Raw genomic sequence first — 13710 nt, forward strand, 5'->3', positions numbered from 1 at the left:
GCTCAGGTAGATGACATCAGTTGCCTTCCCTTTGTCCATTGATGCAATCACTTTATCACAGTGGTCATGCACCTTCCTTTGGTGAAGTCATGATGGCTGTCTCGGATCATCCCCATTCATCCCTCATGTACCTTAACTTATCTTCCAGAAAGGTCTGTTCCATTCTCTTTCCAGGCACAGAAGTAAGTGTCACTGGCCTGTACAGGTCCTCCTTCCTCACTTCCGTGAAAAATGGAAGTGATATTTTCCTTGTCACTGGGGATTCCTCTGACAGCCTCAACTTCTCAAATATGATAAACAGTGGCTTGGCAACCACATCAGCCAGCTCCCTTAGGACTCTGAGATGCATGTCATCCAGCATAACTGGAAAAGATATAACCTTCTTTAAGTAGGAATGTTGTATGAAGATACTGCAGATCATTCTGAAAAAGCAAGATCACAAATCAGAAGTAAAGTTAATTCTTTTTTGACCTAGTGAAGTGTCTACATAGCAACTACTATTCAGCTTTGTCAATGTAGTTTTCTGTTTCCATGCACAGGTCACCCTGTCCTCCTGAGGTGACCTGTCCAGAGTTGTCTGTGGCTGATTAACCACTTGGCTGCTGGCAGATGAGATGAGTGAAGCTGAATTTTCTTTTACCAGTCCTTCTCCAAGCTGTTGTTTAGAGTCAGACTTTGAGGCCTTGGTTCTTTTGTCAGATCTGCTTGAAATTGGATAGCTGTTAAAAATTTCTGAAGGGTATTGAATTTAAATGATTACCTAACAATTTAAATGATTACCTGTATGTCTTTAGGAAATATTTAAAACCAAACAAGCAGAGGTCTTGATAGCTGGTTTGAGTTAAGTTTGCTAACATCTGATCAACTGAATTTTTGTAACTTTGATTCATATCTAATTATCTAGTTTACTTTTCATTGTATTGCTTATGAGAAGATGGTGAGTCCAGCGATAATTCAGCATCCAGGGAGTATTAGGAAGCATTCAATTTCCTAAACTGTTCTATGTTTAAATTTTGTGCATTTAATTAGATTATTTTTATTATTATGTTGAAATGTGTCTTTTTCATATTTCACACTGTAATGCTTACTGCCTTTGTGACTATTCCCAATGTACCAAAACTTTTTAAAATTGAAAAGACCCAAATATCAGTAATTGCTGAGTGCATGCATAGGTCTTTCAAAAAGTCAGGGTAGAAAGCTGATTTGAAGCCAGACTTCCACAAAAGGCTGATATTTCTGCTCTTCAGAACGTTTTTTCCTGCATGTCCTAACAACTTCACACTTGCTCTTCAAAACTTAAATTACTAATCTTGAAATTTTATTTCATTCTCATTTTTCTTGTTTCAGTGTTCCACACATGAGCTTTTTGTAATACTGTATTTAGCTTTTTTACATGTTTTGTGCAGGAAAGTTTCAAGTCTTGACATTACCAACATTTTTCCATGCATACATGTCATGTTGATTAAAGAAATTTTAATGATAATCATTTTATTTGATTATTTTTTCCAGCTCTAATATCTAGAGAAGAACATTCTTCTTTCCTAGAAGTGAAGTAAAATCAGGTTCAGAAACAGTGCTTTGTATAAGTAGTATACTCCACTAGTTTGAGCCTGGTGTGCATGATCAATCTTCTGGAAGACCATTATTAATTTCTCACTGAAAGATCAAGTAGTTTCTACACACTTCATAGAGGAAAGCATGTATTTGTAGGTGATAGAGAAATACAGCTGCCTTTATTGCTTTATTTTATGCTTGGAACAACTTGAAATCAAATGTAGCTTCTTTTTTTTTGTTCTGTTTTGTAATTTAAGTCATCATAAGGCGATTTAACTGGTAGACTTATGAGAAAATCTAAGCTCTTTTTTTGCTATGTTAATATTTAAACATTGTTAATATCACAGTTTTTCTGCAAAAAAATAGTTGTAGCTTTTAGTGCTGATAAGATGTAAACAGTAATTCAGTAGAGAGTTATGAAAGCATAATGGTATCCACATAAGTTAGATTTTTAGTTATTTGCAGAATGAAAGGAAGGTAGCAAGATTTCTTTTGATAAGAATGCTATTAGGACTGTGTTTCAGGTTACTGTAAAATTCTGGCAACACAGTTCATGGGGAATGTACATGTTAGGATTTGCTATTAAAAATTGGGATTAGCTATTAAAATTGGATATCATTCTCATATGCATTATAGTCACATGTCATAGTTCTGGTGCTAACAAATATTTTGCTTCTTCCATATTCTTAAAGCTAGAGAACTATTTCAGTTAAACGTTTTTCTAAAATTCTCCTTTAACAAGAATTCATGAAACTTGATAAAACATTTTTATAGACTTCAAATATAAAAGGAATCCAGGAGGGGTAGAAGTATGTTTACATCAAATCTGATTAAATATTCATGGACAATATATGTTCGATATAGTGAGCTTTAATGTCAACTGCATGCCACAACTTTACTTCTAACAGTAGTATATTGAATCTAGCAGTGCTTTTTATTTCGCTTCTTAGGTATCATATATGAGGATTTCTGTGTACAAGATAGATTATTCAATACATATATTCATACATATCAAAATCAAACAAAACCATTTTGAAGTACTCTGAAATCATTTTCATCCTATATGGTTTCTGATGTTTGAGCAGTAACGGTTTTGGAGAGTTAAGCAAGTTCTCGTTTGTTTGCTGAGCGGAGAAATGGAAATAGGACTGCACAATTTTAAGAGATGCTCTTCAGAACTGCTTTAATTGTCATGCTCTTCATGAATCTAAGCCCAAATGAGAGTACAATCCAGTCTGTGCTAGTACCAGGTGTAAAAAAAGAACCACCACTACCAACAAACAATAAACCTTATTCAAACCGTACTCTTGGATAAACAAATAGCATCAGGTGAAATATTTACTTGTTTTTCTGTCAGCCCAGTATTGCGTCTGCTCTCCCTTCCTTTACTAAGGAAAGTAATTCTTACTGTTGCAGAGAATGTTACAAGGTAGAAAAGTAATTCAAATTTATCAAGAAAAATAGATTAATAAATGCAGTGTATGATCTGCTTGTTGAGTTGTTGTATATACTGTCATATTTCTTTTTTGAAGAGATTCAGACAAATTGTTTTTCTGAGAGTAAAACACAGCATTATAGGTTGCCTGTAGGCTAACTGAAATGGGAACTAAATCATTCTACAAATCTTTAAGTTGTTTCTGTACTGTAATGACAGATAAGCCATATAGTTTATTGAAAGAAATAAGATCTCTTACGTGTATTTGAACAGTGTTTCAGTTAGCACAAAACTTTGTGTTTTCATATGACTATTCTTTACAATGCATTAAAAGGAAAATAGCATTAATTTCATGAGCCATGTGAATGCATCTGAGTGATCACTAACATTAAAATTAAGAACCAAATCAGCCTTTTCAGAATCACGATCTATAAGCTGCCAAGCCACCACTTAAAGCAAGATAGAACATCATGAAGACTTTGAAATTTCTTCTTTATAGAAGCCACTGGAAGCCTCTGATGCTGGGAGTATGGGAACAATCTGTTCAACACAGGCAGGTTTTATGAAACAGTTTTGGTACGGAACAGTATCAAAACTTTCAGTGCCCAGTGAGATTTTAGGAAATGACACAAACTCATAGTTTGTGGTACCAAATCATGAATTCATAGCATACTCATCCCACAAACCTTTTGTATTGAATGCCCTATCAGAATGTAGTTCATGCCCAGGGAAATGTTCTGTTATGCCACTGATTCATTCCTGTACTCTCCAGTAATAAAGTTTACAATTATTTAGTGGTTAGAAAGAACATTTCTGATTTCCACCTCTGGTGTAAATTTGTTTGTTTATTTATCTAACCTTCATGTTGCCAAATCCTAACCTCTTCTGTGTCATTTTTAGATAATATTGCTTGTAATTATCGAGTGGCTCACTTCAGTGTTATGTACTTTCAAGATCTCTATGTGAAGCAATGGTTAAATTCTCATTTCTGACCTCTTAATGCAGCAGTTTTAATTTGCAACTGTTTTAATTTTTTTTTTCCCCCCCAAAACATTTCAATTCTACAAATACTGACAGGTAACTAATGAGTGAGTGATTCCAGATACTTATTTTCCTTGAGGGCTTAGAATTTCAGAATGTTTGAATTTGATATCTGTAACATGATTTTCTGAAACAGATGGCTAACACTTGGGGTGTGATTATAAAGCAAAGTGTAGTGTTGTGTGGATATGTTTGAACTAGCTTAACAATTTGGAAGTCTCTAATTAGTTCACCCTATCATATGGGATATAACACTTCCAGTTGCTGAAGTGTCTTGATTATGTAACATATTCTTTATGGCCTCACTCTTTTTTTTTTGGCATGCATTAGTCAGAGATAAAGTGTCAAAAGACAGCATTTCTTGTTCTTTGTTTTTTTGTTTTTTTTTTTTTAACAATAAATAAATTCCAAAATGAATCTCACTACTATAATTTTATGTACAAAATAAAGCAACTAGCAATGTGAAAATGTCACTTGATATCATCTATATGCATGAAACATTGCAGTAGAATTTAATGCAGTGCATTTATATCAAAATTAGTAAGAGTGGCTTTTATGTGCATGTCAAAGAATCTGCTGTGCATTTTAATTGAATCAATGATTGAGCAGAATTTTTTCATTGCATCAGAGCTGCCATTTCCTAATTTGCATGATAAGTTTTACTTTTTCACTTATTTTGCCGGACATTTCTTGTTTCCTTGAGATTTACTTGATTTTTTTTTTTTTTGGTAACCTCTTTATTTTCCTAGTAAGCCTCTCATGCTCTTTGTTTCTCTTTGTCACATTTTGTGCACTTATCTATCTTTCTCTCACTGTTTATGTGTATTAGTATTAATTACTAATTCTTATAGATCAGTATTGCAAAAACAATTGGCAATTATAAGGTTTAAGAACCATTGAGCAACAAATTAGAGAAATTATTAATAAAATAACCTATTTTCTAACCAGTGCCTTAAGTTGTTTTAGCAATAACATGCTTTCCCTTTGCAGTTGAAATTTCTGTAGATTTGTAGGTTTCTTCAATTCACTGGTCAGTGTTTTTCTGCCATAATGCACATGTAATCATAGAATTATAGAATCTCTGAATTCATTTTAAAACTTGCTTTTCTGTTTCTGTGTGCATACTGAGGTACATCTGCAGTCATACTAGCTGGTTTAAACCCAGCAAATTGTAACAGTGTGTTAGCTTTGTTATTTAGAGTATTCTTATCCACTCTCTTGCACCTCAGTGTTTCACTATTGTATAGCTTCTTAAAGCTATTGCAGAAAGCTTTAAGAAATTAGAAGAAATTCTAGAGTTTCCAGGAGATATATAGTAACTGAAGTTGACTTTTTGCCACTTTTTTTCTGTGTTGGAGGTTGACATGTGGTATAAACTCTGCAGATGCTTGATAGGGTCATAAATGAGACATCTTTGGAGGGAATTTTTGTATGTTCATAACTTCTATTGAAAGTCTATGGTTTCAACATCCCTGCTGTGTTACAGCACTAACATTATTGGAGAAAATGTCTTTAAGCCATCTCACTGGCCTAGTTTCAGATGGAAATTGAGTTTTACATAATTGCATCGTGCCTGTTTATGACTTTCTTCTCCTTGTAGAACCTTTGTGTCCCAATAGGAACTTTGTACCTGTCATAAAATTTAAGCCAAAATGATACTGGCAGTTAAGAAAATTATCATCCAAAAAATTTGTTTTCCATTGATTAACCTAACATAAAAACACTGAAAGTTGTTATGGGTGCCTTTTATAGTCACTATTCTCCATTTCATTTATGTACCCATTATGTTCATTTTCCTTTACTTTGGATACCAAGGGAAAAATGTGTGCAAAGGGACAATACTGGCAAGCAATAATTGTAAGGTATTAAGAATTTATTACATTTTTCTGTGGAGAAAAAATAGATGTTGATTCAAAGGTTCTAAGACAGATGATAACATTTCAGGAAAACAAATCGTTAATATAGTATACAAAGTTTTTCCAGATGAAATATGTTCCTGTGCTTACTCCTTTTGTGGTAAATTGCTGAAGATGTATATATTTTGACTACAGAGAAGATTAACTTTTAAAAATACTGTAAAAATTCTATAAGTGAACTTCAGAGTTAATTTCTGCGATATGTGATGAACAGCAAAAAGCTCTGAAAAAACAAATCCTGCTTTAGTCTTTTGGATTTTGAACTAAGGTATCCTATGGAAGATACAGTTTCCATTTGGAATCTTTAGGGAACCTAAATGTGTTCATAGGTTTATTTGTCAGCTTTCTCTATGAAGTATTACCCCATTTTCATAGACATACATTACGCACATAATGGTTCCTGCATTTAGTTAGGCTAAAAAATGTCCAAGCTGTTTTTTGTTTATTTGTTTTTTCCCCTCAGAACATTATCAGCTCTATGTTCCTGAATCAGCTCAGGTTGGATCAGCAGTTGGCAAAATCAAGGCAAATGATGCAGACACTGGGTCAAATGCTGACATGAAGTACACAATTATAAATGGTGATGGTGCTGGGGTGTTTTCCATATCCACTGACAAAGAAACACGAGAAGGAATTCTTTCCCTGAAGAAGGTAAGCAGCAGACATTGAAAGTTGCCAGTGTATGTCATTAAAAATGTTGTGTTGGATGTCTGTATGGGAACTGCTGAATCATGGCCTGAATTAATCACCTGAGGTGAGCAATGAGTCAGCCACGGAGCACAGGTGAAGGCAATTCACCTGTGCTGCAGGAAGGGGTGGAGCCTGGCTCCGCCTCTCCTAGACCCATTTAAGAGTTTACTGCCAGTGCGGGAGGATTTCTTCTGGAGATCTTCTCCAGTGGAGTTTCCTACGTGAGCCTAGGATAGGGTGAGTGTCCTTTTCTGCTCTACTATAATAATTACATAAGCTAAGCTCATGAATATACTTTATCATCTGTATATTCATTGATTGTTGAATAAGCAGGTGCTGTAATTAATTTTTTTTTCCTTGCTGTGTTGCTTTATTAACTTCAGTAGTGTAAGTTTATCTGTGCTGCTCTCTAGAACACTTTAAGCCTTTTCAGAAAAAGCAAGGAAAAAAAAATTCAAAGACAGAAACGCTTGCATCTTCTGTGGGTTTTTTTGTTTTGTGTGATTGTAACATTTGTAAGTGAATTGTTTATTAAAATAACTTTAATTTGTTGATGTTTTACTCATCAAATTTCATTAATAAAAAAAAATTGGCTTTAAGTTGTACAGAAACGCAGGGAATCTTATATGGAAAGCTTCTCTATGGAAATGAATGCATACTTAAGTTTTCATATACCTTTGTTACTTGAATTTCTTCCTAGCTGGCTATCTACTGTGCTAAGTATTTTGCATTGTGTAATACAGACACTAAATCAAAAAGACTCAAAACTTAACTGGCCTAACCATCACACAGTTACCATATATATCTGAGTGGTGTGGCTGATACATTGGAGGGAAGGGAAGCCATCCAGAGGGACCTGGAGAGGCTGGAGAAGTAGGCCCATGAGAACCTAATGAGGTTCAACAAGACCAAGTGCAAGGTATTGCACTTGGATCAGGGCAGTCCCAGGTATTTATATAGACTGGGGGAAGAACAACTTGAGAGCAGCCCTGCAGAGAAGGACTTGAGGGTACTGGCGGATGAGAAGCTGTACATAAGCCTGCAGTGTGGGCTTGCAGCCCGGAAGGCCAACTGTATTTTAGGCTGCATTAAGATATGGGTGGCCAGCAGGGAGAGGGAGGTGATTGTCCCACTCTACTCAGCTCTTGTGAGGCTCCATCTGAGATACTGTATCCAGGCCCTCAGCATAAGAAAGATGCAGGGCTCTTGGAACATGTCCAGAAGAGGGCCACTAAGATGATCAGAGGGCTGGAGCACCTCTCCTATGAAGGAAGGTTGAGCTGGGCTTGTTTAGCTTGGAGAAGAGAATGCTCCAGCGAGACCTCATTGTGGCCTTTCAGTACTAGAAGGGAGCATATACTGGAGAGGGAACAACTGTTTATATGGATGGATAGTGATAGGACAAGGGAGAATGGTTTTAAACTAAGACAGGGGATTTTGATTAGATATTAGGAGGAATTTCTTCACACAGAGGGTGGTGATGCACTGGAACAGATTACTTAAGGAGGTTGTGGATGCTCCATCCCTGGAGGCATTCAAAGCTGGATGGCAGGATGTGGCTCTGAGCAGCCTGGTCTAGTAGTTGGCAAGCCTGCCCAGGGCATGGGGTTTGAAACTAGTTGATCATTGTGATCCTTTTTGCAGGCCATTCTATGATTCTATTATAAGCATTTCCTGCATTTATCCCTGTCTATTTAGACTATTAATCATGAAGTGTTCTTGCCACCTAAGTTTACCCTTAACTAAATTCCGTACAAAACTAATGCCATGGATAACTTCATCTGTGTATTAAACCCTCTGAAATGAGTTCACAGCAAATCTTTCCTGAAGTACTTGCCTATTTATGTTAATATCCTATGGATAAACTTGACTTTACTTTAATAATATTACAGAAAGTTGAGGGTTTTTTTGAGTTTTTATTTTAAAATGTTTTTTTAATGTTTCCAACAAGGGAAATCCATTCTTATTTTTCATTTGGGCTACCAGATTTCAATTAGCAATTCTAACATGGCTTAGTTGTTACTGTTTTGAGGCATCAATTATATCCCTGTGCCCTAAAAAATGGTAGTAAATTTACATCCATATTTAGCTCATTTGTATTCTGTACTTGATTGAAGCTAGGAAGGATGAAAACCAGAACCTCTGAAAGAGAAATTATGAGAAAAGGGAATCTAAACAAATGACAACATTGTAATAAATGTTTCTTTTCTATCTGGATAGATATTTATGCATGTATTTGTATCTGAAGGAAATGTTATTTTCATCATTTATAATGATTTATAATGGTTCCTATCTTTCTCAGAGTCATAAAAAACTTTAATTTGGTGTATTTTAACCTTTCAGCCATAAAAATAAACTCAACTTTTCTATACCAGTGAAGCTCATGGTGGCCTAGATGGAGGTGATGTTATAATATGTTATTGCTTCCTCAAAATGAACATTGTTCTGTTTAAAAGTTCACTATGGCTATTATTCATTAAGTACAACAGAGATGCATATTAAGAACATGAAGAACAAAGGAAGAATCTGCAAGAAAACAAAGTAATTCTTACGCTGAATATCTAAAATCCCGTTTCTTATTGTTGTTGGCAGTCATTTCTCTTCGTTTTAGAATATGATAAAAGCATTTGTTTCTTGTTCTTTGTCATACACATGACAGTAACTTGAGTCCCTTTCCTATCAAGACAAGAAAGGGTACATTTTACTTGGTTAATATTTTATTTCAACTGAGAAATGTAATACTTAACAAACCATAAGCTGGTGTGGAATACTTCCATTCTCTCATTCTGCTAAACAGCACAGATTACCTGAGACAGTAGATGAGCAAACTTCTTAGCACAGCATTGGACAAGCTGTAAATGTAAAATAAATGTTGATTTTAATTAAGTATTTTAAGCAGTATTCCAACAAAATAAAATTCTGTACATTCAATTGGAAACAGATTTCAGTTAGTGAATATTTTATCAAATACACAATGAAAAATACTTGAGTGATTCAAATATGTAGAATCTGGCTTCCTTTGAAAAGTTCCTTACTTCTCAGGAGAGAACAAGCAAAACCAAAAAATTAGTACTAATTGGGACCCCTGGTAATAGTATTCTGTAGCACAGTGTGTATCTTTTCTCCAAGATATCTCAATGTTGAAAGTAGTTGTTGTTTTTTGTTTTTTTTTCTTTACCTCTGTGAATCACTGTGCAGGAGTGTAGGCTTTTTCTTCTTTTTTTTTTCTTCTGTTTCCAGGTATGATTTTCATTTTGGAGAAGTTGTGGAAAGAAGACAAAAGAAAATCAAGAGAAAAAAATTGCTTTGGCTGTGGTTTTAAAAACTTAGGCTTCTTGAAACATCAGCTTTTTCTGATTATCTGGAATACTCGTGTACTTCTAAATAAAAAACATTAATATTGTCCAATTGAATAACTACATAAGAGAAAACAAGACTTTAGGATCCATATTATGCCTAATGTTTTTTGAGAGAAAATTAACATTCTTGTACAACTTAATCCAAATATTGTCAGTATAAACTTTATTTTCTCAAATCTCCTATTTAAAATTTGCCATCCTATTTTGAACTTGTTTATCTTAGATATATATACTACAAAGCAGTGCAAATAATGATTTAATATTTGACCTGTTCATAACAGTAATATAGTATAAATAAATGAATGTCATCTAAATTAAAACCAGAGAATTCTAGAGTATGAAATCATATAGATTATATAAAGTTGTATTTACTAGATTAATTTCTGTACGAATTGACCTACTAGGAGTAGTATTTCTAGCTCTTTTTTCATCACAAAAAATTATCTCACAATAGTAAGTTTCCATGCCTTTAATATTTTTACTTGTACATTCAAGAAAGGGAGATGAGAAACAAATGTTTCATACTATTATTTTTAGGAGAATTAAATTGTTTTTCTTCAACACAAAGAGGAGTAATCAAAGAAATATATATAAATCCTGAACAGCTGTATTTCTTATACATCAACAGTCAAATTTACTTTAGATTTTATCTACAAAATATGCAGACACTGACAAATCACACATTGAGTTCCTCATAAGTCTTGGCTTAAGCACTGGTTTTCAACTCTCTAGTGTGATAGGAAATAAGAATTTATCATTGATCGAAGGCTTGAACATTTCCATTGATTTCTGTTCAGTCAGGCTGTAGGTCCACACAAAACAATATTGATTTTTATGACATTCTGTCACACCAGAATTTCTACCTGTGGGGATTCCAGTTAGATCATTGACCTTCTGGGGTGTGGGCTAAAGCATGGCACAGGAGATGAAAGAGAAGAATATACATATACTTTGTATAATATTTTGAGATATATTTTTCTGAGATCTAAATTTCTGTAGTAAAATAGTATTACATGAATGTGTAAATTATTGTTATGCTGTGTTCTGAGACTGATTGAAATTTACCGGTAGTACATATCTGTACTAACTATCTGCTTTGCTCAGCATGGCAATACATATTAACTACCTATCCTTCTTTATAAATCAACTGAAGGTAGAAAGTTGTAACCCAGTAAAGTCTTGAGGTATTTATTATCATATGGTCGCTTTTCCTCAACATTTAAATGCACTCAGAGGAGTGCATTTAAAATGTAACACTGTGAAGTTTAGCAGTCTATTCAGTGACTGCCTGAAATGACATATTTTCTTGAGACTGATGAATGACCACTTGGCATTCTTTATAGCCTCATGAGTCTAACTGATTCTGGAAACTTGCTGAACTTCATGTAATTGCAGACAGATACTGATAAAAGTTCATAAAATTACAACAGGGATTGTTCATGATGCTTGTACATTTAAATAGCTTTGGTCCAAAGTGCCTTGTTTTATGGCTGCTTTCTCAGGCTCCTCTGCTGTTGGCCTTATCCTCATCATTGCATTTAGTCCCTACGGTCAGTATAGTACAAGTATAGTTCTTCATTTACACATTTATCCTTCTCTGCAAAACCAAAAAAAAGTTGATCTCTTAGGTTATAAACTATTGTATGTAGAGTTTGTACAGCATGTTGTGTAATGCAGTTTTTTGCTATTTATTTACTGGTTTTGAGATCAGTATCTTAAGATGTTTAATGCATGTAAATGGAAAATCTATTTTTATAGACATTTCAGCAGTAAACACCAGCAAACAATATATGGAAAAGGTAACTTCTCACAGTAAGGTCATGATTTACCGTCTGTGAAAAGTAGTAAACTATTTTAGCGATGCAAAAGAAAACAGCCCAGAATAGCTGTGGTCCTCTCAATCACCCCCACTACGTAACCATCTAACAGTGGCAGAGTTGGGAGTGGTGTGTGTCATGGCCTATCCTCTGAGCTCATAGTGGTTCTAACTGCAGTAAAAGGTTGCATAACTTACTGTCCTGCACAAAAATTGAAGACTATTAGCCAGTTCACGCTCCTGATTTTAATATTAATTTCAATGTCTCTGTAACAAAATATTGTCCGTAAAGCTTATCATTTAACAGCATGAAACTGAATCTGCATACATGAATTTCTTTTTCATGATCTGCAAGGCCATCATTTTTTATTAGTAAGCCTAAAACGTTTCAGAGGTTTAAAAGAGATATAAAAGGAGTGAAACAGATAAAATGTTGATATGCAAATAGCTAACTAGAAGTACTACTCCTAAGAAAGGAAATGCTATGGGATACATGAGTCAAACCAATTTCTTTCTAGTAGAGATTTAGAATTCCTAGCAGGAATCTATTGATTTTACTACCTTAATTGATAACTTTAATTATTAAAATTAATGATTTTAATAATAAAGGTAAGACTAAAATGGCAGTAGCACTTTACTGTACCCTGTACAGATGGGGATTTGCTTTATGTTGGGTTTTATTTGAACATTAGGCCTTGTAGAAGGCACGTCTATAGCTGCAGACTTTCTTTCCACTTATGGCTGTTTAATCCATGTGCAGTGAAGCAGTACACAGTAAGACAGGCTGAGAAGTTGTCTCTCAGGTTGCTGCTGATAAAGAATTTAAAATAAGATGGTCTAGACTATAGGTATACATCATTCATTTACCTCTCTTTAGAAAAGCATGCATGTGTTTAGGCCATCCTTACATATTTAAATTTCTGTGTTGTATTACAACAGTATTTTCATGCAAGGAGTTGCTTTTCAGTTGTAGGTTTAAGAGAAAAGGTGCCCAAAATAATTCTAAATCCCCATCACTGTCTATTAAACGTGTTAATTAAAGGTATGAAATTAATTTAATTTGGAATACTTCTTAAGCCTCTAGCAATGACCACTAAATTTGAAGAGTGATAAAATCCAGAGACTTCATTGTCGCAGAAGAAGAATTTGACACTCAGTCACAACCCTGAGTTCTCCCAGAACAAAATTCTGTTAGAGAGAAAACTTGAGTCATCCTACTCCATGTATAACCTTCTACTTACATTGTATGTCAGTGACTGTCAAAATATCACAGAATGTTGTCCCTTCACAGTAACCTGCTACCAAACTAAACTGAAAAGATATAGTTAGCTACCAGGCTAAACTGAAGCACAGAATGGTAATGAGAAATACTTTTTTTTTCTGCCAACAGCCGCTCAACTATGAAAAAAAGAAATCCTATACACTTAATATAGAAGGAGCAAATACTCATCTTGACTTCCGCTTTTCACATTTGGGACCATTCAAGGATGTAACAATGCTGAAGATCATAGTTGGCGATGTGGATGAACCTCCTCTCTTCACTATGCCTTCCTATCTCATGGAAGTTTATGAAAATGCAAAGATCGGGACAGCTGTTGGCACTGTAACAGCACAAGATCCTGACACTGCCAACAGTTTAGTGAGGTATAGTAAGTTCAAGTTATATTGGATTGAATTCCATCTGCTAAATGTTTAATGAGATTTAGGATATGTGAAACAGTTTATTTTAGTACACGCAAGGAAAAAGTACGTTGGAATCATAGTGTTACAGTCTGCCTACGTGGATTTGATTTAATAATGTAAACTCTACCTTTTGTTGCGTTACATAAAATCATCATTTAGCCATCAGTCTGAGCAATAATGTAGCTTACATGTATGTTATTCATACATCAGCAGCAC

General features: G+C 34.5%; 1 protein-coding gene across 5 annotated transcripts in view; it reads left to right on the plus strand.

The window, feature by feature from the left end:
- Positions 1 to 13710, plus strand: part of CDH18 (cadherin 18) — a 204045-nt gene that overhangs the window by 141546 nt on the left and 48789 nt on the right. For all 5 annotated transcript variants that reach the window (XR_004159171.1, XM_010708478.3, XM_010708479.3 and 2 more), the window contains exons 7-8: positions 6410 to 6597; positions 13202 to 13455. Coding sequence is in view for 4 of the 5 variants with exons in the window: in XM_010708478.3 (XP_010706780.1) it covers positions 6410 to 6597; positions 13202 to 13455 (442 nt within the window). In the remaining variant the exon portion in view is untranslated. The remainder of the gene's footprint in view (positions 1 to 6409; positions 6598 to 13201; positions 13456 to 13710) is intronic.

The sequence above is a fragment of the Meleagris gallopavo genome, chromosome 3 (genome assembly GCF_000146605.3).
Source record: "Meleagris gallopavo isolate NT-WF06-2002-E0010 breed Aviagen turkey brand Nicholas breeding stock chromosome 3, Turkey_5.1, whole genome shotgun sequence".
NCBI lineage: Eukaryota > Metazoa > Chordata > Aves > Galliformes > Phasianidae > Meleagris > Meleagris gallopavo.